The 27939-nt window shown below is 37.8% G+C and overlaps 1 protein-coding gene across 1 annotated transcript; it reads right to left on the bottom strand.

Moving 5' to 3' along the window:
• Positions 1-10: 10 nt before the first annotated feature.
• SCCPDH (saccharopine dehydrogenase (putative)) lies at positions 11-27180 on the bottom strand. The gene is made up of 12 exons (XM_006914267.3): positions 26830-27180; positions 25178-25290; positions 21105-21185; positions 18858-18987; positions 16427-16476; positions 9694-9824; positions 8913-9030; positions 8003-8122; positions 7859-7915; positions 3011-3122; positions 1704-1785; positions 11-637 (listed from the first exon to the last, which is right to left on the bottom strand). The coding sequence occupies exons 1-12, from the start codon at positions 27017-27019 to the stop codon at positions 532-534; spliced, it is 1290 nt and encodes a 429-aa protein (XP_006914329.1). The 5' UTR covers positions 27020-27180; the 3' UTR covers positions 11-531.
• Between the last annotated feature and the right edge of the window lie 759 nt (positions 27181-27939).

Genomic DNA, 27939 nt, shown 5'->3' with positions numbered 1-27939 from the left:
AAAGCACCACTCAATTGACAATCCTTTATTATTCAACTTAGGTAAGTCCAAAATCAGTCAGTGTAGATAGGTGAAAAACTAAGCTAAAACAACAAAAATTGCAGTTTTATTTGGTAAAGGCCCACACATAACACAGAGAAGCTCACTGGACAGTAAGATCCCACCCGAGAGCATGGCCAAGAAAGCAGCGGTCACGGTCTGACAGGAACACCAGCCTGGGCGCCTCGTCACGGGGTCTGTCAGCAACACAGACGAAGACACCCACCGCACCCTCTGACCTGCCAGCTCACTTATAAAAACTGACCATGAATTCTTCAAGTCAAAATATTAGTTCCCTCTCACAAGTAATAAAATCACAAAATCAGCTAAGATTTGAAAGTTAGGGTAAGTTAGTATAATTTTCTGCTTTTCATGTGACATATTTTAGATTTAGTAATCTTTTCCACACATAGGCTTGAGAAGAATTTCAAATATCAAATAAAAAAGCTATTAATTCATGCATTTTATGACTTTGGTTAATTCTTCAAATGTTTAGACTTCAGAGCTGCTAATGACAGTAAATTCAATGCCACGTTGGTTGAGTCTGTCAATCAACTTTGTTCTGGCGAAAGCGGCTCCAGGTGTGAAGACCCCGCCCCTGTAAGACAATAATAAGGTAAAGCAGTTCGCAGGCCCATTGCCAGCGCTTTCCTCTGTGAGTGAGATTTGCTGAAGGACTAGCTATCAAGTCACTACAGAGCTCATGATAACCCGATTCTCGATTCTACATGGACTAGCTGTGCTTCCACTCCTAAAACCAGCCAAAAGAGCAAGCAGCTATTACTCAGGGAAAAACCAGTGTCCAGCAAACCCGTCTAGACTGGTTCAGAGACCAGAGAGACTGTTCCCAAAATTCAGCGTTCGGCGTGCTTGAGAGGCACGCTGAGGTCACGCTGAGGGGTACCCACCCGATAACTGCTGCTGTTTATAAAGATGGCCCCATATCAAGGGGATTCAATAAAGACCTAAGTGAAATAAATTTAGGTAATCAATTATTAACAAAGCATAAACAAGACTTACACTTGATGAAAAAAAGTTTCTTTAAATGTAATGGCAAACATTTATAAAATGCTAAATATTTTCAAAGGGTGTACAAGTACTTGAAAAAATTTATTCAGGTTTCACTTTATACAACTTTTATGTTTATTATTTAATACTATTTCAGGGCTTACCTAAATGTATTTATTTCTCAGCCTGAGGGCCTATGCTCATTTGCAAAGCTAGCCTACTTTTAGGGTGACAGCTAATGTTCCAGTAAGACAGCACCCTTGATAATCATCTAGTCAGAATGCCATGAAGCAATTCATGTTGGTGCCAGCCCTCCCACTGCCAGCTGGAAATCATTCAGCACCATTTAGAGCCTCCTGCTAATTCACATTAACAACAGGGACCTTTTTTGAGTAGTCGACTCTGGACTTGAACTATATTTACATGCAACTGAAGCCAATTTACATGGCTCTCAAACTTTTCTGTTTCCTCTCATTTACCTCTGCCAGAGACCAATAAGGAACTGTCCCTCTCACAGTTTTAATTTACCTCTATCGTTGTGTCAAAGGAATTGTAAATGCTTTTGTGTGGACCCAATGCCTGTAAATCATATCGAAATAAGCTGAAATAAAACACAGATGAAAGAGAGCGTCAAAGTAGAAGAAAACAAGACTTACGCCTTAGGAAGGTCGGCGGCATCATTCAGAAGAGTCATGGCTGCCTGGACCATGGCTATGGGGGTGGCTACATAGCCAGCTTCTACAGAAAACAGGTGACCAAGAGAAAGAAGGTATTCGTGAAGTATGTATTCAACACTCAAAAATCAAATGGTAGATTTTATATCTAACTCTAGGGATACAAAATTTTTCTCAATAAATACTCTGTTCACTTAACAACACAATGAACCATTAACCATTATATAATACTTATAAAACATTAGGAACTCTTTAATGCTTTAAATTTATTATACTCATTTAATTCTGCTAACAATTATATAAGGTTAGTACTATTTTCATCCCCATTTTACAAATGAAAGTGAGGCATAGGGAGTTTAAATGACTAATCCAAACTCAAAGTTAGGTAGTGGCTGAGCCAGAATCACACCTAGGCAGCTGGCTTGAAACTGTGCTCCCACCCATTACACTTTACTGCCTCTTGACAATGATTGAAACGCATAATCCTACGTTTCTTGTTTCTCTATTCATATAGTAAGCTTCACTTAAAAAACAAGACTCAATTTCTTAAAGAAAAACAACTGAGCGACTTTAAAAGGCGTCTATAAGCAAGTGGACATTAGTGTTTACACTTCTGTCAAATAATAAACACAGGAGGAAGCTTATCTTAACAGCTGAGGTGGGAATTTGAAAAGAAGGCAAGACGCAAAGATGTCTTTGCCATCTCACTTGATTAAAACGGCAAAACGGACTTCCTGTGACCTCTCAGGGATGACAGCAACTAAACTGATCATTACACTATCATTTACAAGTGGGACTGTCTCTGTATCGTTCTCTAAAATTTACGTAAGTTTTCGAACTTTGTTGGGTAACAGTTCCTTTTAACAACTGCAAAGACTTTTACCCAACTCAGAACAATGTCAGGGTGATACAGACTCCAGAGAAACCTGGGATCACAGCTTTGATTTATGTTATAATCATACTGCTTTAAAGTGGCCCCTGAGTATGAGAATGAAACAGATAAATTTCAACCAGTCTCTTGTCTTATTAATGTTAAAATTTGCCATTCAGAATTTTTAAATCACACTGGAGGAAAAAAAAACAAAATAGGAGGAGGGATACATTGATAAAATTACACCAATCATTTCAGTCTTTCTTCTGACAATCATTTATCATTAATACTTAAATAACTGTGCAAATGTATTTCTAAAACCATTAAGCTTTAAAAAGAATATACTGTAATAGCACACCGCCTTATAGCTTAAGACAATGTAAAACTCCCAAGCATTCCTAAGCCATATGTGAAATACCTGGTCCTTTCACTTGAGTACAAATTCTGATATTTGGTTTGTTCTTATCAGGACTAAAGCCTTGGCTGTATCCTTGACCAAAGAATGTCATCGTAAACGATGAGGCATCAATCTGAGAAAAAGAGAGCAAAGGGCTTATTTAAGAAATATGTCATTCCCTCCCTGAACACAATCTAACCTACCATTGTACTTCATATGAGGCATTTTCAATAGATAAAAACATCAATTTTCTATCTGCCAGAATATCCTGTTATCCTTTAAGCATGGAGCAAAAGTTAATTCTTTTGAAGATGCGAGTTTTAATGACTGGTGCTGATGCTGGGGGGAGGGAGGTGGTGAGGAATAGGGAGGAGATAAAGATGATTCTTACTGCCTGTCAAATAATAAACACAGGAGGAAGCTTATCTTAACAGCTGAGGTGGGAATTATTATTCTAGTTCCCCAGAAAAGCTGTGGCTTAAAGAGGGACAGGACCATAACAAGAGGCAGTTTCTGGGGAAGAGCTACAGGTAGTTTTCATTTTAGGGTGAGAGAAAGTGGTAATCTGATTTTAGATATCTGTTTGAAGTGACAAGATAAAAATAGCCAGCAAATGATGATATTTTGGGCTTGAGGCACAGATATATAACTGTTCCTCTTAGAGATGTAAAAATTCAATTCAAAATATTAAATTTTAGAAAACTTATCCAAATATCTCTCGCAATCATTAAATTTAGAAATAAGGTAACAAAGAATTCAGTCCTGGTCAATAAATTTTTATGAAGTTATCAACTAAGGGTTAGACACTCTATTAGGCCCTGAGACAGCAATAAAATATGGTCTCTGGCCTTTCCTGGAGCTTACACACACACACACACACACACATCCCTGATAACAGTATGAGACACAAATTAAGAGATGTAGAGAAGAGTTCAGAGGAGGGCATTATTAAATCTATTTAGGAGCAGAGCAGGGTTTTGAAATGTGTACACACATACACACACACGTACACATTCTAATAGAAGTTTATTACACAGAAAAGTAGGGTAGGTACCAGAAAGGAGAAACCATTATTTAAAAGCAAAGCCAAATTAGGATGCACAAGAAAATTAAAATTATAGGCCAATATGTCCCTGATGAATATAAATGCAAAAATCCTCAACAAAATATTAGCAAACCGAATTCAGCAACACATTAAAAGGATCAGACACCCTGAGCAAGTGGGATTTATTCCAGGGATACAAGGATGGTTCAACGTCTGCAAATCGATCTATGTGATGCACCATATTAACAAAATGGACAGAAATTATAAGATCATCTCCAGAGGTGCAGAAAAGCATTTGACAAAATTCAACATCCATTTATGATAAAAATTCTCAACGAAGCAGGTATGGAGGAAATGCGCCTCAGCATAATCTGACAAACCCGCAGCTAACATTATACTCAATGGTGAGAAGCTTGAAGCTTTTCCTCTAAGATCAAGAAGAAGACAAAGATGCCCACTCTCTCCAGTTTTATTTAACATAGTATTGGAAGTTCTAGCAAGAGAAATTAGGCAAAAAGAAAAAATAAAGAAATAAAAGGCATCCGAATTGGAATGGAAGAAATAAAATTGTCACTATTTCAAGATGACACAACACTATATATGGAAAACTCTAAGGAGTCCATCAAAAAACTCAGAATAAACTAATTCAGTAAAGTTGCAAGATATAAAATCAATATACAAATATCTGTTGTTTCCATACACGAATAATGAATTAACCGAAAGAGAAATTAAAAAGACAATCTCATTTACAACTGGATTAAAAAGATACATAGGAATAAATTTAACCAAGGAGGTAAAAGACCCGTATATTGAAAACTACAAGATATTAATGAAAAAAACTGAAGAAGACACAAATAAATGGAAAGATATACCATTCTCATAAACTGGAAGAATTAATATTGTTAAAATGTCCCTACTACCCCAAACAATACACATATTTAATGCAATCCAATCAAAATTCTAATGGCATTTTTCACAGAAATACAACAAAAAGCTCTGAAATTTGTATGGCACTTTAAAAGACCCCAGAAACCAAGGCAATCTTGAGAAAGAACAAAACTGGAGGTATTAAGGTCCCTGATTTCAAACTGTATTACAAAGCTTCAGTAATCAAAACAGCACAGTTCTGGCATGAAAACAAACACACGGATCAGTGGAATTGATCTGAGGCTCACGTGCTACCTGATCATAACCCTCTGAGGAGAGGCGCAGGTTCAGCTTTAGAACAATTTTCAACAGTCTCTAGGCTGCTACTTCCAGTAAATCACACATACACACATACACACACACGTACACATTCTTTGGCATGAAAAACGAAACGGATCTGTCAACCAGGACTAGGTCATGAAGGGCCTCACATCTCCAGAGATGGACAGGGGTTTTGCTCTAGGGGTATGAACCAAAATCACCCAAACCTCACCTCGAACCCTCCTACTTCCACATCAGTGACTTATAACCTTGGCAGTGCATTGGCACCATGCCACATTCCAGACCCATCAAACTCTAATCTCTGGTCACCAGTTTTGGGCTCTCCCTCTTTGTGGCCCCATTCAACATCGACTAAATCAGAATGTCCAGATGTAGGGTCAGGACATGTATTTTAAAAAAGCTCTCTGGGTGATTCTGAGATTAAAGTCCCAGGTAAGGATCGCTGCCATAACAGTAAGTCAGGGAAGCATTTTAAAGAAGGTGATAATGGGGCCAGATTTGTGTCACAGATCTCTTGGAAAGCAATGGGAAGATAGATTAGGAAAAAATCGTAGGAAGGTTATGAACAGTTCAGACAAAGAGATAAGGGCCTGCACTATCCATAGAGTGAAAAGACAACCCACAGAATGGGAGAAAATATTTGCAAATCACACATCTAATAAGGAATTAGTATCCAGAATACAGAGAACTCATAAAACTCAACAGCAAAATTGGGCAAAGGGCTTACATAGACATTTCTCTAAAGAAGATGTATAAATGGCCAATGAGTACATGAAAACAGGTGCAACGTGTCCACTATAAAAATTAAAAAACAAAAACAGAAAATAACAAGTGCTGGCAAGGATGTGGAAAAACTGGAACCCTTTGGCACAGTTGGTAGAAATGTAAAATGGTGCAGCTACAGTGGAAAACAGTTTGATGGTTCCTCAAAAAATTTAAAAAAACAGAATTACTTTAGGATCCAACAATTGCAATTCTGGATATATACCTACAAGAACTGAAAATAGAGTCTCAAAGAGATATTTGCATACTACACCCATATTCATAGCAGCATTATTCACAATAGCCAAAATGTGGAAGTAACCCAAGTCCCCATGGACAGATGAATAGATATTCAAAATACTGAGTGCTGCAGACATCACTTAGGGAGAGTGAGTGAGAAGTAGGCCAAGGATCAACATTTAAGGAAATGAAAGAAGTGAGGATGCAGCAAAGGAAGAGAAGAACAGAGCAGAAATTTGGAGAGCAATGATCTCAGAAGCCAAGGGACGGGAGTATTTCAAGGACAATAGTCAAAGAAGACACAAAATAAAGACTCGAATACTCAATGCACCTATAGAAGTTATAAGGCCAATGGTGACTTTAGTAAGGGGACAATGAAAACTGAAGGAAGGGTTGAGGACTCTTTTAGGTGACGACAGACGCTGGCGTGTTTATAGGATGAGAAGAACGAACCTGTAGAGAGGCAGGAAGAGAACTTACAGAATTGAAAAGGAATAATCAACAGATGAGGCCCGGAGGGAATCCAATCAAAGCTGCAGTGATGGTAAAGACTCAGGCTGGTCTGACTCCAGGAGCTGCCTGCCAGACTCTAGCTGTGTGAACTTTGGCAAACAGCACCCTCTCTTTTTACAATTTATTTCTTTAATTGTTAAAGGGGGTAATAATAATACCTTTACCTAAGTGGTTGTTGGAGAACTAAATATAAAGCACTTGGCCCTGTGCCTGCAACACAAGAAATGCTTGAAAGTTTTTTACGGAGCACCGGTGGCGGGACAGTCTCCTGAGGGGAACACTTCTTTGCGCGAGAAGGTGAGGATGGGAGTGATGCCGACAGGTCTGAGAAAGGGACTGAGGGTGTGCCCCACAGACGCTCTCAGAGCCACCGGCGAAGGAGGAGCGGTGACAGCTGCGAACAAGGAGGGGAGCCGGAGTTGGGCTGAGAGGAGACGCAGAGATGACCAATGAAAAATAGAAGGATCAGCAAGTGATATTCAAAGTTCCGGCGAGAGGGGAGGCGTGAACCTGGAGCGCTGCTACCCTCTCGGAGGTGGAATTTCCCCGCAACAGTGTCTGACAGAAAGGAGGTGAAGGCTGAGTGACCTGTGGCCTGACTCAGGATCTGGAAATCAAATGGTCGACAACGGAGTCTTGTTGCTGAGGATACTGGATAAGCGGTAATTCGGTCTACAATGCAGATCCAGGTATGTGCACGCAGAAGGGAAGAGAAGCTTGGTGGAGGCAGAGAGAGGAGGTAGAAAGGAGGAAATGAAAGAGTAACTATCTGAAATCTCTATGAAGTAAAGAGAATACAATTTCTGGAGCCAGATGGCTGGGTTCTCATTCTAGCTTGGCCATTCACTCGCTATAGGACCTTGGGCAAGTTTCTTAACCTTGCTGTGCCTCAGTTTCTTCCTTTGTAAAATGGATATAATACCTACCTCAAGGGATGTTTGAAAAGATCAAGTAATCTAAGTATGTGAAGAATGTAAAAGAGTGTCTGTAACATAGTAAGTACTGCATCAAGTCTTAGCTATTATTGTCACTGCACTGAGGAAAAGTAAAAACCAAATAAAGAAAAACATTTTAGAGACTTAGAGAAAAAAACCAGTTACCTGTTTCTGTGTTGGACCTTGTTTTGAAAAATAACCAAAGGAGAAGAGCCATGGGAACTACAGAGGAGAAAAAAAAGTCAGTGATATTTTTTAAAACCATGGAAATTACTTCTAAAGATCTAATTTCATTAAAATATTACTTACTTTTATGAGAAGTTGCCTTCCAATGCCAAATCTCACAAAGAATAAAAAGAAAAGTCCTGCGAACATGAGCTTAATAACAGAGGTGATGCCTCCCACAGTTATATAAGCAGCATACTGAACCTAGATGAAGAATATGAAGTCAGAATGTCACTCCCCACTTTTTTAGGCCAAGTAATGCAAGGATGTTAGCTACTTATAATTTTTTCAGTAGCCATAACTATGGACCAAAAGCAGTTTCTACTTCATGAGTATGTTATATTCTGAAAGCTTATTTCGAAACCAGATATTGGGAGCATACTTTTCAAAGAAAGTGCTGCAAAAGGTAATTAGCTTCCTCTACTTGAACACAAAAGTCCACAAAATCTGTATATAAAAAGTCCAATAATATACCTGAATTTAGCAATTATACATTACAGAATGCAGACTCCATTTACGACCTCTTCTATAAGAAAATACTCCCTTATCTTTTGAGGTAGTTTCCTCTTCAAGTCTCAGCGCTGCGAGCAATTCTGTAATGCCCCCACCAGGAGCAGGATGATACCCCAGAGAGAGCAAGGAGAGAAGAGAGAAGAACCAGACTTCTTCAAAAGCGACAGAGTACGCTAGCAGCTGAAACTCTAAACAGAGATTGCTGGGTGTTTCTGAACCAGTATTGCTTGTATTGAGCTTGCCGCTGTTGTGTTACATTAAAAAGGTATCAGCAGGACATTTCTGAATTATGGAAAGAGGCAATTACCAACCCCATAAAATGCAAAATGCTCTACACTACTTCCAAAAGCTGAAACATGCATTATTTAGCTATTCCTTTTTTTTTTTTTTTTTGCTTTATGAACATAAAAATCCTACATTAAACTGTAGGGGAACTGTAACAAACATAGCATGCTTATTAAAATAAATCATTTACACTTACAGGTGATAGCTCTAAATGTTCGTGAAGGTAACGCTGAGTCCGCTTCACAACAGACACATCTGCTCCCATAAAAGGAACGGAGTAACTGCTGAGTTCTCTGCAGTAAGAAACTGGCCACCTGCAAGACAGACTCGTTGCATTTTCTCCATTTACAGTGACCAAAACTTCAACTGATAAATTTATGAATAAAAATCAGGACTTTCCTTGAGGTAGTAATAACAATGAAGATGGTAGATCTGCTCTTAGTTAAAATTTATTTCGATATTTGTCTTTTGTTCTCGGTTTGTGCCCCCGAACAAATGACAAGTGAACACAGTAGTATTCTTCACACCATGGGCATTTAATACAGGCAGTTTAACTATGTTTTACCCCATTGATTTCTTTGGACGATGATAAAAAGAACACTCATTCGACAGCTGAACTCTGAGGTTACAATTCTCACATTAAACGCTATTAACATATTGATTAATTAATATACATAAGATCATTACTTTAAGATGGTGGTTTTACTGAATAAAATTTAATTGGCATTTAATTTTGATATTGATAGTGAAAAGTCATAGAATTCATTTTTCCCCCAGGATCCCAGTGTATGATTACATATGAAGTACTAAGCTTAGGGTAACATAATAGTTCTATTTCATTTATCTTTGAAAAACAATTCTGAACTTACTACAAAATAGTCTCTGGGCATTTCTTAGTAGCATACTTTATTAACAGTCAGAGCGACAACAATATATTTAGATTAGATATACCAAAAAATAGATGTGAATTAATATACCTTCTTTTCAATTTTGAACCAATAATTGGGACAGGTTTCAGATTTGCCTCATTTCGTAGTTTTTTCAAATTTCTGTAATCTCCAAAACCATAAATTATTGACTTCCAGGTACCATCATGAGTGCACAATCCCTAATAAAATAATTCAAGAGTTAAAGAAACATGTCTTAAGGGATAATTACTAATATGTAAAACCAAGTAAGTTATAATTGACACAAAGAATACTTTACTTCTACTTAAGCAAGGCATAATCCCTTATTTAATAATCTTGAGATGGATTTTCATGACCAACTAGGTAGCAACAACACTCAATATTTCGGGCGTATTCAACACTTACACTAACACACGCCCTTTCTTCTTCCTTCCTACCATGACTTATGCTCTTTTCAATAAGCCATTGAGTTTCACTTCATCACTTTCACTCAGTTAATTGACCACATTCTTTCGAAATTAGCCTCCTAATCTTTATCTCTCTGTTGATTCCTCAAATTTTCCAGATATGGTCTGAGCACACTCATGCATACATACAAGAGACCATCCACCTCTACTCCTTCCCTGTGGTATTCAGTGCCCCACCTGCCCCAACATCCCTTACTCTAGCCCCCAAGTTACATAAATGTCTTTCACAGAAGTTTATTTAATTTTTTTTTTTATTTTAAGGTTCATTAATATAATTTATATTATTTCTTTCCCCAATTCCTCAATCTTTTTCTGGTACTGTACCCAGAACAGAATCCTTGCTCGATCTTATCCAGACTCTCATTAGCCCACTTATTTTTCATCTTTCATGAGACCCTTAGCTAGCTCTCAGTGCCTTCCCTTCTTCCAATATCATTATACCTTCCACAACCCTTTCCTCTGACTCCAATTAGAAATGAGTGGCAGAAAAGAGAGCACTGGTGAGGATGTAATCCTAGAACTTACTATCTTAGTGCTGACCCTTCTTTACGGGACTTCTAGGTGGGCCTTTTAATTCTCTATTATGTAAACATTTTAAACTTCACTTATAATTTTAATTGTACATAACTGTATCATGTCCTGCCTTATATGTTGTTTACCTTATTTGAATAAAGTCATTTAGAAAGATTCAAAACCGACTTTGTCACAAGACTTTGAAAGGAGAAATATCAGTAAGGCAGATGTGAAAATATTTTTGATTGCTAATAAGCAGAATAAGAGAAACAATAAAATCATCAGAAGATTCAGGTTTTTATAGCATAGCTCTGATGACACTAAATGGCAGAGAGACACCAAACATAATTTCCATTTGGTACAGGTTAATTTCTTCTGTTTTGTTAAAACTAAAAGTCTTAAGGATTTGATCTGTGAACTGATTCTAAATCTGGCCCTAGCCAATGTGACCTATTTGCAAATGTAAAGATTTCCAAACATCAGGAGAAAACAGCTTTTCAAAAACCTAAGAATATCTTTTTATATAAATAACTCATTAAAAAAGCAAAATTACATTCCATTTAAAAAATCCTATTTCATTGAAAAATATAACATAAAGAAGATGCGCAAAGTATAAATGTACAATTCAATGAAATTATGAAGCAAACATTCATATAGCCCAGAAGGCCCTCCTTCTGTCCTGCCTTTATGGTAATCAAGAAAAATCCTTTCTTTTCTTTGAAGTCTTACCACTTAAATATTCTTTCCTCAACAGTATAGTGGTTTTGCCTATTTCTAAACTTTATAGAATTGGAATCATACAGTATATCTTCCTTCGAGTTCGGCTTCTGTTGCTCAAAATTGTGATGTTTAGATTCATCGTGTCAGAAGGAACTCCTACTCTGCAGCTGACCTTCCCATTTTCTCAATCGTGTCTGTTTTAAATGAACACAAATTTATCAGTCTTTCTTTATACTTAATGCCGTCTGTGTTTCTTTTAAGAAGCGATTCCCTGTACAGCATGGTGACTGTAGTAAATACTGAACTGCATATCTCAAAGTTGCTCATAGAGAAGATCTTAACAGTTCTCATCACAAGAAAAAAAACTACAACTGTACGGAAACAAATGTTAACTAGCCATTATGGTGATAACTGTGCAATATATACAAATATCGAATCATTATGTTGTATACCTGAAACCAATATATCAATTATATCTTAATAAAAATAAATAAATACAAATAAATTTCTGGGGGAAAAAGGTCATTCCTGATCTCGATGCTACGAAATACGTCATCTAAAAGATGTACTGTTTTGCCTTTCACATTTAGGTCTATAATCCACCTAAACTTGATTTTTATACACAAAGTATGAGTGCAGAGTATAAGCCCAATTTCAGATACCCAACTCTCCCAGCATCATCTCCTGATAATATGCACAAACTGCTCTGAGCTTTTTGTTCTATTCCACTAGCCTACTGTTATCCCTCTGCCAATGTAACACACTGACCTAAAAAATCTTGATAGCCAAGAGCATCATTCCACCTTATTCTCCTTCAAGAATGTCTTGGCTTTTCTTGGCCCTCTGCATTTCCATACGTGTTTTAGAATTAACTTGTCAAGCTGAACATCAAAACGAAACGAAACAAACAAAAACCTGTTTTGAGATTTTGATTGGAATTACATGGAATTATAAATCAACTTGAGAAAAACTGACATCTCTAACAAAACTGAGTTTTCCAATCCATGAATATGGTGAATTCTTCCATTTCTTTAACTTCTTTAAGGTCTCTCAATAATGTAGTACAGTTTTCTTCATAGAAATCTTGCATAATTTTTATTATTCCTAGATGCTTGATTTTTAATGCTATTATAAATGGTCTCCTTAAAAAAATCATTTTCTAACTGTAGCTAGTATACAAAAATGCAACTAATTTTCATATTAATTTTGTATTCAGCAACAATAAAGACTAGAGTGGAAATAAATAAAACAGAGAATAGAAAAACAATAAAGAAAATCAACAAAACCAAAAATTGGTTTTTTGAAGAAATCAACCGAATTGACAAACTAGACTGCAGTGAGAAAGAGAGAGCTGGGGGCGGGGGGGCGGGGAAGGGGCGGGCGCGGGCACGGGGAGGACAGGAGAAAGAAAACTCAAATTACTAAAATCAGGAATGAAATAAGGAACATTGTACCAACCTTACAGAAACTGAAAGGAGTATAATGGAATACTTTAAACGAATGTATGTCAACAAATTAGATAACCTGGATGAAATGGACAAATTCCTAGATAGACACGATTATGGATTAGACTGTGTGCCCCATAATTTTTATCTTGAAGGCCTAACCCTTACTACCTCAGAATGTGATCTTATTTGGAAAAAAGGGTGTTGTAGATGTAATTAGTTAAGATGAGGTCATACTGGAGTAGGTGGGCCCTTAATCTAAAATGACTGGTGTCCTTATAAAAAGGAGAAATCTGGACACAGTCACACACACAGGCAGTACACCATGTGAAGATAAAAGCAGAGATCAGAGTGACACATCTACAAGCTAAGGAATATCAAATATTGCCAGCAAACCACCAGAAGCTAGTAGAGAAACAAGGAAAAGATTCTCCCTCATAACCCTCAGAAGGAACTAATCCTGCCGAGATCTTGATCTTGGACTTCTAGCCTCTGGAACTGTGAGAACAGTAAGTTTCTGTTGTTTAAGCCACTTAATTTGTGGTACTTTGTTATGGTGTACTAGGAAACTAATGTAGACACAAACTACAAAAATTGACTTAAGAGGAAATAGAAAATCCTAATAAAACCTGTAAGAAGAGATTAGATCACTTATCAAAAAACTTCCTACAAAGAAAAGCCCAGGCCCAGATGACTTCATTGATGAATTCTACCAAAAGTATAAGGAAGATTTAACACCACTTCTTTACAAACTCTTCCGCAAAAGGCCAGTATTAATTATCCTGATACCAAAACCAGACAAAGATATCACCAGAAAACTATGACCAATATTTTTTATGAATAAAGATACTAAAATCATCAACAAAACACGAGCAAACTGAATCCAGAAATAAAAAAATAATTATATATTGTGACCAGGTGGGATTTATCCCAGAATGCAAGGTTGGTTCAACATATAAAAATCAATCTTATGTAATACACTGTAAGACTAGAATAAAAACAAAAACTACGTGATCATCTCAATAGATGCAGAAAAAGTAGTTGATAAAATGTAATAACCTTCACATTAAAAACACTCGACAATCTAGAAATAGAAGGAAACTTCAATACGATCAACAGCAATTATGAAAACCTGCAGCTAATACAATTTGATGGCAAGAGTCTGAAGTATTTCTCTCCAAGATCAGGAACAAGACAAGGATGTCAGCTCCTGCCACTTCTGTTCACCAAAGGTAGGTTTCAGAGAGAGGAGCAGCAAGAACCGCACTGTGCGGCCTGAACATCTGGAAGGACCCATCACTATCCACTGAAATCGATACGAATACGCTGTGGTTAGAGCACATTTGGAAAGGAAAAGCAGGATGTCATTTATGGACAAACACAGTGTGAGATGTCTATCAATATTCAAGTGGAGATGTCAATTAGGCAATTAGATACTTTAAGTCCACAGTTCAAGAAAAAGATTTAGACATGACATAAATTAGGAATATTTTCTTAATACCCAAATATACAGAGATTTTTCTTGTTATTCCTTCACTGATTTCCAGTATACCTGCAGTATAGTCTAAAACAGATTCTAGAACAGGAATTGGCAAACCGTTTCTGTAAAAGGTCAAACTAATCTAGGCTTTACAGGTCACATATGGCCTCTGCTGCATATTCTTTTTTTATTATAGCTCCCTAAAAATGTAAAAATCATTCTTAGGCTGCAAGCCATAAAAGGCAGGCCATGGGCTGACTCCTGCTCTAGAACGGCACTATCCAATGTGGAAGCCACTATATAGCACATGCGGAACTTTTTCATCATTGTGGGAAGATGTACTGGACAGTGCTGTTCTAGAGCATTATCTCAATCCTCTGAGATTATGAGTCTTGCTTTTTGACCTAGCATGTAGGCTATAATTCAAATCTTTATGTAAAACAAAAAAGCTTAAGGGGAAAGGTAAGATAAGGAGTGGCAGGAGGATAATCTAGTGCCAAGGGAATTAGCTCTGTCATATTCTTGTGAAGTTAAGGTTCTGTATTTTGCTTTAAGGGGAATAAGAGAGGGAGATCCATTGATGCGAACGCTTTAACTCTCTTGCCCTGAGTTAAGCCCCAACTTTGCCCATGGTCACACCTCTGATAAGTGGCAGAACCAGAATTCAAGCTCAGGCAATTCAGTTTCAAAATCTGTACTTTAACCAATCTAGGAAAGACTGCTGATTTGACACTGTAAGAACCATCTGCTCAGTTGCTCCTTTACTGCTTCTAGCAAAAGGAAGACCTTCAGTAGATCTACCTAGTCTTTCCAATTGCCTCTCTTTCAAGAGAAGTCTCTTTTCCAATTCTATCCATTTTCTCACTAAATCCCGGTAATAAACTTTTTTTTTGTCAGTCCTGCACTAATTCCCTGCAACTTCCTACCATTTGTGGTCTAGATTCAGCCACACTATTCACTTTCAGACGTCTGGTTATACAATTCAAGGGGAATAAGAGAGGGAGATCCATTGATGCATAAATTCCTTTCGGTTGTGTTGGTTGAGCTGGGTTGTTAACACATGGTGCCCAGATTTGCAAACATGTCTTTCATCCTTGTTTCTAAGCCTTTGTTCGGGCTGCTGTTTCTGACCTTCCCAATGCTATTCACCTTTTAAGACTGAACTTAGTAAGGCCTCTTTTAGGCATTCCCGAGTTACTGAGGCCCACTATCGCATCGCTTTCATCTGATACTCTGGTGGATACTCTCTGTAACCACACATTTTAACATGTTTTATATAGTTCTTTGTGTTTATGAATCTGAATCCACAATCCAGATGAATAGAACCATTATTCCTACTTAAATATGCTCCACACAATCCACAGTTATGTCTTTATTGTACTATTTCCTCTCCCTTATCCACATCTCTGCAGCACCAAGCTTTAAAATTCAGTCTGTATCCCAGCTTCTCCAAACATTCTCGATCTCTGGCCTGCAGCTACATGTACTCTCCTTTCTCAGAATCCTACAGCATTTGATCTGATCTCTTTAATAACAAACACTCTATCTTCTGCCAAGCTAAATTATGATTTCTTTAAGGGCAAGGTTTGCATCTGAGTCATTTATGTGTCTTGCACTATCCTGCACTACTATATATATTTGTACTACTATACAATATGTGCTGAATAAATATTTTTTAAAGAGAACAAATACTTATAAAGCCTCAAGTATAGATACAGAATTAGGTTAGACACTACTGGCAATAAAAGTGCTATCATAAACACAGTCCTTTCCCAGAAATACGACTATTTTATATTCTCAAAAAGACTATAAATCCAATAAGATTTATCATACATTTCTCATATGGCCACAACAGCACCTAATTCCAAGTTAGGCACATAATAAAAATGTGCAGACTTTGCACTAAGGTAATAACTGCCTTGGCTGACGACATTTATTGCATAACAATGACAGAAACTTTAGTGTCGGGATCATGGTAATTCATTCTCATACAATGAAATGTGCGGTTGTCTTAAAATAAATTCTATTTTTTAAGTCAAAGTTTAAACACAGAGACTTTCATACACTAAAAATTACAAATATATATATAATTTAATCTAAATTTTTTAAGAGGTATGTAAGAGTTCCAAGATGTTTTCAATATTAACTTAGAACACTTGACAAACAGAAAAACTAACCTCAGGTCCTGAATGTATAGTCAGAAAACTTTCCACAGCAGTCAAAGTACCTGGAAGAGTAGGAAAATGGTAAAAATAAAATCAAACAAAATCTATTAATCCAAGACTAGTAATAAGAAACTATTCCTATTAATTTAGGGACTGCTCTGACTTAGCCTAAAGCTCATATAGTAAAATATCTGAACTGATAACAGTTTTATTATTTGTAAACATATTTAAAAGCAGCTGAAGCCACATAAATTGTCAGAAAGAGTAGTTTAGCATAAACTCTAACTGCTAGTATTGACAAAATCTTTTCTAGTATTCAAACTGACAATGCTAAAAATCTCTTCCAATAAGGCAACAATTTAGCCCACTCATTCTGGAAGGCCAGCAGAACAACAGTTCTCAAAATTATATCTATGAGAATTATTCTGTTTTCCAATATGACAGCTTTCGAGAAAACTTAAGAGTGACTTACAATGAAAGTACAAGAAACCTATCAAAACAGCCTTTGTGATGGCTTGTAAAATACTTAAAATAAGGTAGTTAAAATGAAATAAAAATATAACTATAAAAATAGAAAGCCAATGCCAAAACAAAAGGAGAAATTAATATCAACCATAAGGACTAATATATAGGTACAGCAGTTAAGTTTTAATCAATCTTGGATTTTTTCCAGAGCAGGAAGACAAAAGAAAAACATAATGGGCTAGCTAATTCTCAAAATCTGATTAAAGAATTTTCTTAAGAGACAGTGTTCCTAGTTTTAAGTCAAAGAGAAAATTAAAACAGGGTGCTAAGAAAGGTGACGCTAAACAAAATAATGACTAACCATGTCATCAACAATGATGCTATAGGAGAAGAGAATTACAGCCACATAAATGTCACTAGTCTGACAAAAACCAAGAATAGATCATTAAAGTATATCTCACTGAAGATGATTCAGAGGGTTGTTAAGAGAATGTAGCCTGGATATATGGCTGTGATCTAACCCTGTCCACAGAAAGAACAAGGACCGCTAAAGCAGTACGTAATAAAATGTGGATCGCCTGCATCAAAAATCAACTAGGATAATTGTTAAAATGCTCATTCCTATGTTTCGGTATCTGAAAGAAAAGTTTTTAAACAAACCTTAGGAAAAACATTCAAAATAACAAAAACAATTATATATTTAGGAATAATCTCAAGAAATATGTCTAACCACCATGAAGAAAATGTCTAAATTTTACAGACTTAAAATTTTTTTTTTTTTAATAAATGGAGAAATACCAAGTCTATGGATTGAAAGACTAAATATTGTTAAAGATATTCAATTTATGTTTTTCTTTTTATTGGGCATGGTTCCAGTGTTTCATCATTATGATGTTGGCTATTGCTTTCTAACATTTATGATGTTTAGAAAGTATTCTATTCCTCAATTTCTAAAAATCTGAAATCAGTAAATGAATTTGCAAATCATTGGTGGGCATACAGCTTTTCAACTCTGATACTCTGAGGTAATGATTATGTTACTTCCTAATAAACCTTGCTCTTGATATATTATTATTTTAAAATGTCAATGGATATTTACTATAATTTTATTTAGTACTTTTTTTTACTACTAATTTTACAAGTAAGACTGATTTTGGCTTTCGTTTTTTGGGGTGCTATTTTTGTTGGGCTTTGGTTTCAGAGTTAACTTTTTAATATGAACAAGAACACTTTCCATCTTTCTAATCTATAGAACAGTTTATATGGTACTGGAATTATCTGTCTTAGGTCATTTTCTAAATGAATACTTTTTAAATATGCATGACATTAGTAATTTCCATTGTTTTAACATGATATTGATGTTTTCCATTCTTAAATTGTCTCCATTTATAAATGGGGTAAGAAAGATGTCAAAAACTTTGTTCAATGCTTTCTAGCTGTGTTGGTTAAAAAAATTAAAACATTTAATTATAATATCTATCCAATCAATTATATTTTAAAATGTGTTAATTCCTAAACAAAGCAAGTTTGAATTTACCATGGCTGCCAACATTTTTTCTTCCCAGAAATTTTACAGCTGTAACTGTTAAATTGAGACAATGATAACTCCTTACTTAGGACACTTTTAGTATTATCCATATCTTGCAAAACGGTAGTGTCAATAGCATTTTATAACAAGTATAGCTATATTAAAAACAAAGTACATGACAGAGGAAAGACCAGCTGAAGACACAGAGAGAAGAGGGCCATCTATAAGCCCAAGACAGAGACCTCTAAAGAAGCCAAAGCTGCCAACACCTTGATCTTGGACTTCTAGCCAAATAAATTTGTTTAACCCATCTGAAAAAAAAAAAGCATGTGTTTTAACATTACCCATCTTAGTTACGTTTCTTTTCTCGGCCAGATCTTAATTCATCATAATTACAAACATGAAGCCTTTCTACTGATATTCAACTATTGCTTATTGATCAATAATTACCATTCATTTTATTTCTGGTATATATTACTCCCAGATCTGCTGGAATGGAGTCAAAGCCACTGCTTCCAATGATATAAACCCCTTTTTCTGCAGCTTTCTCATGATACTTCCAATACATTTGTTCCAGAAACTAAAAAATTCAGGACAAAAGATCTGAATCAGAACTATATAGAAACATCTCGACCAATATTAAATGATTTACCTTTAAAGACAAAGCAATTAAACTTTGAAAATGCTAATCAATATGGCTCTGTAGCAAAATATTAACTGTCAAAATGTTTTTCACTTATGCAGCAAACATTTACCTCATGTGCCAGGTGGTGCGGGAGACATACCGATCTGACCTAATGACACTAATTTTTTGAGAATGACTTTTAAATGCAAAATACCTCTTATTAAAAATACCTATAAATATAGAAAAATACAAAGAAAGCAAAAAACCACATCACTCAGATGAACATCATTACAGACATCTATGCATTTATATAAATAGAAAAATAGAGGGTAGGAAAGGAGAGGATGTGAGAAGGGAATAATGGCCATTTAAATCCTCCGCCTGTTTTTAAAAATTAATTTTTTTATAACAGCTTTAGATTAAAAGAAAAACTGAATAGAGTCCCTAAATACACCCCACCCACTTTCCCCTATTATTACAACTTTTACATTAATATTTGTTACAATTAATAAAACAATATCAATACTTTAACTGAAGTCCATACTTAATTCCGATTTCCTTAGCTTTTACCTAATGTCCTTTTTTAGTTTCAGGACCTCATCCAGGATACCGTATGACATTTAGTTGTCATGTCTCCATAGGTGCTTTTTGACTGTGACAGTGCCTCAGATTCTCCTTGTTTTTGATGATTTTAACGGTTGTGAGGAGTACTGGTCAGGCGCTTTGTGGAATGCCTCTCTACTGGAATTTATCTCATATTTTTCTCATGACAAGACTGGGGTTACAGGTTTTGGAGGGGAAGACCACAGGAGTATAAAATGCTATTTCCTGACATCATATCAAAAGTACATACTAGTAACACAATTTATCACAGTAGATGTTGACCCTGAATACCTGACTGAGGAAGTGTTTGTCAAGTTTCTCCACTGTAAAGTTATTCTTTTTTCCTTTTCTCTCTCTCGTTTCTATGCTGTGCTCTTTGAAAGGAATTAACTGTGTGCAGCCCACACAGGAGTGGGGAGCTATGTGCTCCCAATCCTGGAGGGCGGAGTAGCTACAGAAATTTGGAATGCCTATGCACAGATTTGTCTCTTCTCATCTCTTTGCCCATTTTTTAACTGGGTTAACTGAATTTGTATTGTTGACCTATAAATATTCTGGATCTTTATTAGGTTTTGATATCACTTTTATGGTAATTTATAATAACAGAAGTTTTCTACATTTTCTCTGCTCTGGAATATTTTAAATAAGACAGGAATTGTTTCCTACTCCTTGAATTAATTTTTTTTTTTTTTTGTAATTTACACTTTCCTAGTATTTCCCAATACTCATTACCAACTGATAAACTCTAAGTATGTGCCAAATTGGCACACTGATGATGGTAAGCAGTAGAGGCTACAGGAACATATGAGGTTACGGTTTTAAAGAAGGTAGTGGGGCTCAGAACTATTAACATTGCACTTCCTGGAGTCAGGCAAACCTCAATTCAACTCCTAGTTTTTCTACTTACTAGTTGTAGGGCTCTGAACAAGTTACTTAACCTTCCTAAGCTTCAATTTCCTCGTCTATAAAATAGAAAGATGATACCTACGAGAATTTTGAAAAAGTAACATAAAATGTTTATTTGGCACACTGTCAGGCATGTGGGAAGCATTCAATAAATGTAAACATTTAAAATTTTTAGGTTGAGGGGATTTTACATTTATTTTTCTGTAATGTAAAGGTGTCTGCTTTGAAAAAGGGAATTCATAATGAAAGTTACAAAACTGAGATTCCAAGAATTACAGTATGCTATTTTAATTCAGTTTACAGCATGCAAAAGCTGTAAAAATCAGCACATCCTGTATACAAAGGACTTGCAATAAATGAGATGGCAGTGAAGAAAAAGCTCAAGAAAACAGAAGGTAAGACTTTGCCATCGCACTCTCGTTCAAGCTATCGTTGGAATACCATCTCTTAATACAAGGGAGGAGTCATCACCTTCTAAACTATGTCTGCAAAATTGCACTAAGTATTACCCACTTCAACAGAAAACTAAGAATATGCTGTTTTTTCTTTTTCATTTTACATACCTGAGGTTCTCCAGAGATGTCAATACAGCTAGTTCCATTTTCAATACATGCTTTTACTACAGGTTCTCCATAAAGTCGATACTGTAGTGAGGATGAAATAATACAAAGAGCTTAGCACAGTGCAGGGCACATGGCGCTCACATATTAGATTTATTCTCTTTTGTTATTAATGGCATTACTCTCCACACAACTGTCTGGTGAGAAATCTAGAAGCTGTTTTTAACTCTACCTATCCTGGAAATCACCAAGTTTTATCAAATCGGTCTCCTCCCTTCCTCGCTACACACCCAAATCTTAGTTCACACCCTTGTTGTCTCTCATATAATTTACTACAAGTAGTAACAGGTTTCACTGCAACCAATCTAGCCCCATCTCCAAAGGAATACCAAATGGTTATTCTGGAAAAAAAAAGAAATCTGTCGTCACCTCTGCTTCTGCACCACACGACACACACACGTTTCATATGTTCTTAGAATCCTTCACTAGCTCTCCAATGCCCATATCACATAATATAGTTTAAAATCTGAGCTTCTTAGCTTGTGACAAAAGGTCCTCAAGCATCATATCACACCACGGCCCCTTAATCACCACATTCCAGCAGTCCCAAGTTCCCGGTAATTTCCTGAACACGCTGCTTCTTCATACCCATGTGTTTCTGCTTCTACTATCTGGAACATCCTCCCCCTCACTTGGCCCACTTCTCCTTTGGGTAATCTGAGGTTGAGATTTCTGCACTAACACCTCAAAATTATTACATTTTTAGATTTTTTTCTATTTAGTACCTTTGTGCTTTTATGAAATAAGTGGACAGAGTCAGAGTACAATTATTGATTTCAGAGGAGACATTTCTCCCCATTGAAGCCAATTAGGTTATAGGTCAAAATTTCAATCCTATTTTCAGCTCTCCACGTTCTAACCGAGTGATCTCCCAAGTAGGTGTGCTTACTTTACGGGATACACAATCCCCAGTGTGAAAGTATTAGCACTTGTATTCATGTTAATTTTTATAGAAAACACAAAGGAAAAAAAGGACATTTTATTAATAGTTAATATGTAGTCTGACATTATGCTCCCAGGCCACGTCAAGTGGTCATGCACTGAATATAGGGTGTAAAAGATATTCTGAGGCAGCCATGGGGGAATTCCACAACACAGAGAGGGCCATAGTCACATACCCTCATTCATTCATTCATTTTCAACATATATAAACCGAATGCCATTCACATAGTTGATAGTTGGTTTTAACTAAATAAACTCTCACAAACTAGACAAATAGATTTAAAAAAAAAATCTACAAAGAAACAAACTATGACCCCAAACTGGCAAAGTTGATACATCTACCCTTGGGAGTACAAATTCTGTTATCTATGTTACAAAGTGAAAATGACAATCGAAGTAAAGCTTAGGGAGGAACATGTTTTGGGGGAAAAAAAATCTAGAGATGCCCATGAACCATCCAAGTTAAACACCAAGAAGGGAGTTAGAGCCACCAGTCTGGAGTTGAAGGAGTAGGTCCTCACTGGGAACAAATTAATGTAGGCATCACCAGCATACAGGTATTTAAAGCCATAGCTTTCAAACCTTTTTGACCACACCCTGCTAAGAAACTCATTTCACATAGCAGCTCCATGCATAAATATACCTGTAAGTCCAGGAGGGCCCTATCCCTACCCTCCGGAGTGTGGGAACCAGACTCCTCCCTCACCTTTGTGTGGGAACCAGACTTTGTAATGTCCGGGCTGGCGATGCTACATGCTCACCTCCGGTTTCCCTGGACTTTCCTCCCTTCCCCGCCAATTTACGTGCCCCAAATATTCCCACCAAAAAAGCCTGCCTCAAGCCCAATATATAAGTTTCAGGTCCCCTAGCATTTGGGGCTGATGTCATATTCGGCTCAGCGTGGCTGTCACTCTGCTACAATAAACCTTGCTTAACCACTTCAGCCTCGTGTGTTCCTCCTTCGGCGAACCTAACAATATCTGACTGAAACAAGTATCATGAACCAGTACTTACCCATATTATGTGTAATTCACCCTATTTTGTATACTACTCTATCTGAATTTTTCATTTCAATGCTGGGTTTCAACCCACTAAATTGATTTCACATTGTTTAAAAAAAAAAAACTGGCCCAAGTTAGAGTCTCTGCTTGGGATCATGAAAAAGTTCTGGAAATAATGTGGTGATAGTTACACAATCTTGTTAACATACTTAATGCCGCTGAAGTGTACACTGAAAAACAGTAAAACGGTAAATTTTGTTATGTATATTTTAACACAATAATAATAAATAATGGCCCAGACAGAGTATAAACACAGAAGTTTCTAAGGCTTGAGCTCTGAGGCCTCTGGCATTTAGAAAGATCCAACAGAAGAGATGAGACACAGGGAAACTGGGAGAGGGTAAGAATCCAGAAGCCAAGTGAAGAAAGGAAAAGGTGAGCAACTGGACCAAATGCTAAGAGGTTTGATTAAGATGAAGACTGAGAACTGATGATTGGATCTGACAGAATCAGGACCTCGGCAGAGTAGTTTCATTGAGGTAGTGAAGATAAAAACCTGACAAGAGTCGTTTAAGACACAGTAGAAGGTATGGAAGCGGAGACAGTAAGTAAATACAACTTTTTCAAGTTTTGCTAAAAAGAAACAAAAAATGGAGTAGCTGGAAGAGTATGTAGAATTAAAGAAAGTTTTTTTTTTTTTTAATTTGTATATTGCTAGAAATAATCCAGCCAAGATGAAAAACTGACGATAACAAGACCATGTGCAACTGTAAACAAGGTCTTCGTGTTTTCCCCTGTAGGAGGAAGGCAGTCAGGGTACAATGTAGGGAGGGAGGGAGGGAGGTGGGCCTGGTGGTATGAAGATAAATTTTCTTTTTACAGCTTCTCTTTTCATAGTAAAAACAAACAAACAAACAAAAAAACGAAACAATAAACACCAGATCACAGTCGGGGGAAAGGGACAGACAGCACGCTAAAAATGAGGAAAAAGCAGCTGAAAAGCTGCTGCTTCCGACCCTGGGCGAGAGAACCGCCTATGGACATGGAGCTGAACCCCGGAGCTGAACCCCGGAGCTGCTGAGGCCCACCTGAGGTTTGGGACTAAGATGTAAAGTGGGACCAGTCCGCGAGGAGATGCATTTTCTCCAGCCATGCTGAGTCACTGCTCAGGTACAGAGTAAGCAGAGAGCTGGAATAAATGGGGTTGGGGTTTTTCCAGAGAACTGGGGAGAGGGAAGGGCAAGGGATCTGGTTGACAGTGTGTGTCAGAGAGTGATTCAAGCAAAGGACCACAGACTCTAAGCTCGTTAAGAATGAAATAAATCTAAATAAACAATTTAAATACATTTTTACTTGATGACAACCAAAAAACCTTTCTTTCATTTTTTAAAATTATCAACAATTTTCTAGATACTTAGGTAAATGTCAATTCTTCACAGAGACCTTTCCTAACCACCCATCTAATAGAGACTGATGTGCTCATTTCTTTAGCTCCTTACTCTGTTTTATTTTTGTTCAGAGGACTTATCACTACCTACTATTATAATCTTATTTTTCTGTCTTCCCCATTGGACTGTAAGCTCCATGAGAGATTTTGTTTTTTCACCATTATATCCCAGGTGCCTAGACTAATGCAGTTTACATATAACAAATGTTCAATAAATACTGCATAAATGAGTCCTTTTTTAATGTTTTTATATATGTTTTTAACATCTTTTGTACAGTAATACAGGAATATAATTTATAAATAAATAAAAAGTGTATTAGGGGTACATGCTCAAACATTTTTTACTTAAAGAGCATACAATTAAAAAAAAAGTTCGGCAATTATAAATAATAAACCAACCAGCACACATTCCTTGAGTATGGTGTCACAGAGAGCCTGACGCTCTCGCAGATTTTGGTCAGATCCATTTACTAATCATAAGAAGTGAAAACACCCCACAGGGGGATAAGGCCCTGAACCAACTCTTCTTTCCCCTGCCCTGATGTTCCTCTGGAATATAAAATATCAGATTCTGCTAGAAATGAATAGATTGTTTGTTCTGACACAAAGAAGGGCTGATTACTTACTGGTCCTACACAATTGAGGACAACTGTTGCCTTTTTAGCCATTTCGTCAAGTGAGGCTGGATTATTAATATCACAAATTATTATTCCAACTTCAGACGGTAGTGTCGGTCTTCCTGAAATAAGAAAGAAACTGTTTTAAGTGAACCCTGATACGGTATTAGATCTTCCAGATCTTTTTACAGTAATCGGTGACTGCAAATTTACTAAACATACTGAAAGCTAACTCGCTCTCTCAAAAGATAAAATTGTTTTTAACCAGGTAGTAAAAAACAAAAAAGGCTATGAGGAAAATGGAGTTAATACTAAGGGTGACTAAAAACACTGCTAATCTTAAAAAAATCTAACAGAAGCAATGTGTAAATGACAATCTTGTGTAAAATAACAATTTTGAAAATCATTCAGATACTGAGATGATTGTCCTGACTTCCTCTTTGCCAAGAATTATATTATAAAAAGTTTCTCATCAACTAAACAATTACATATGAAAAAATTATTGGGTAGAGGAGAATTCTTAATATAAATATAACAAGAACAAAAAAGGACTCAGGTGAAAAGCACAGATTAGATAATAACACTCAGGCTCATAATAAGAAAATAATTGGAATTAACTGAATCAATAGAGTAAACCAGGTTTTGATAGGTCAAGATACAGTCCCCACAATAACTTGATCTGTGGCCATTACAAGCGGTAGGTAACTAGGCTACTCCTGTACAGTCATACTGAGCAGGAAAAAAGAAATAGAAGAATATATTTTAATAATGAAATTATCTCTTTTGTAAAAGTAAAAAAGACCAAAAGATCTTTGGTCAAGATCCCGTATTTGGTAGTGGCAGCAGATACAGGAGAGTCCAGCCTACATTAACCAGAAACAAAACAGATGCTGCATTTCCACCATAAACAGGGCTCTGCGTGGTATTACAAGGAAGTACGTAGTAGTCCCCAAAATCTAACAGGTGCCATTTGTTTGTAAGAAGGGAGACCTAGGGTGGAAAATTAATAGCCAGATCTAAAGATACTGAGTCCTAAATTAGATGTCTCCTCCACCATGAGGGTAGGGGGGTATATAAAAATACGCTGCACGAATGCTTTAAGAATACTTAAACGCCCAAAACAGAGATGCATACTTTTTGGCAGGTGTGTGTGGGGGGCGGGAGGAGTAGATAAAGGGTAAGCCTGCTGGAAGAGTCTTACGAGAAAAATAAAACACTAAAAGCCACAACAACGCCCCACCTCCAAACCACAAGGCAAGGGAAGAGTACAATCTTGAAGAAACCTATTCTCTACTTTTCTATCCAACCAAATATCGAGAACCCCCCAGCTCCAGCTGGTTCCCTGTTTTAGAGTGGGACGACTCAGAGAAAGGAGAAACGAAAGTTCTTGACTATTTCGCCAATGGGACTACCCAAAAGAAAGGAGAAAGTCAAAAGAGGGGGAAAAAATTACTATTATTTTTAACTTTAAGGAGAACAAAGACACTATTTGAAGCATAGCTCTGTTCCCATCCTCCAGCAGGGCTTGTGAAGCTCTAAGGGCGCAGCCAGGGAGGAGAAACGCTCATTTCCGATGGCTCGAACCTCTCGGCCAGGAGAGGACAGCTCCGGGGGTGAGAGCAGCCGCGGCTCCGAGCCCCGTCCCACGCCGCCCTCTTTACCCAGCTTCAGGGCAGCCCTCTCCAGCACTCGCTGCAGCTTCTCCGCCGAACGGCCTGCCACGGCCCAGGGCAAGCGGGAGTTCCCCTCCGGGTCCACCTGCTCCCGGGCCACCTCCTCGGTCACAAACTGGCCGGTGAAGCCAGAGGCGCCGAACACCACCAGGTGGAAAGGCCTCTGCGTAGTCGCCATTACGAACCCACAGCGAGCAGAGGACTAGGGAGGGCTGAGTCCACGGCGCCTGCGCCTCAGGCAGCGACCCCTATACCGGGCGCAGCAACCGCCTCCGTCTTGGCTGCCGGGGTCTTCGCAGCCTGTGCGCGGCGCTCTCGACGCCCCGCGCGCGCTTTCGCGGAGAGGCCACGCCCACGCCCACGCCCACGCCCACGGCCACGCCCCAGCCAGGCCGCGCCTCCTTCCCGGGCAGCTTCAGTTGCGCCGCTGCTTGGAGCTGTGGTTCTGTCGCGGAGCCGCTTCCGTGACTGGCAGGGGCTCTGTGCAGCCCATCCTCCCCCCTGTCGTTGGTCCTGCACTGCTCAGACCGCCTGGGGCCTCACAACTTCTCCCCAGGCCGAAGGCGGCGCCTGTGGCGACATCTATCCTAGAGGGTTGCACAAAGAGTTCGCGAAAACCTTCTGATGACCGGAGGGGACTGCCGACACCAAGCCATCTTTTTTTTTTGTTTGTTTTCGAAACACGCTGGCCTTGTGATGTCTGCGAAGCTGAGTGGAGGTGGTGGGTTGACGCGGGCTCTGGCGTCTCCATGATCATCTCAGCCCTGCCCAAGGCCCAACTCTGCAGCGCCTCTGCCACGAGCCCCTAACTCCACCGCCTTAGTACCCGTTCCTTCGGGGACCCTGCTTCATGGCGGTGACACAGTTGTTACTGTTGAAGCTCCGTGAGGAAATAACTCCCAGAGTTATCCTGCCATTTGAGCTGGGACGTAAAGGAAATCCTCAAAATGTAAAAGAAAGCAAAGGTTTCTTGAGCACTATTATCCATATATTCCAAAACCTTAATATAAGTATAGGCTCAAGTACTAAATACATAAAATGGGAAGGAGACAAATCGCTCAGTACAGAGACTGTGCTGGCTGGAAAATTACTGCTTGG

This window comes from Pteropus alecto, unplaced genomic scaffold, assembly GCF_000325575.1.
Source record: "Pteropus alecto unplaced genomic scaffold, ASM32557v1 scaffold115, whole genome shotgun sequence".
NCBI lineage: Eukaryota > Metazoa > Chordata > Mammalia > Chiroptera > Pteropodidae > Pteropus > Pteropus alecto.
This window is presented reverse-complemented; position numbering and strand designations above follow the sequence as displayed.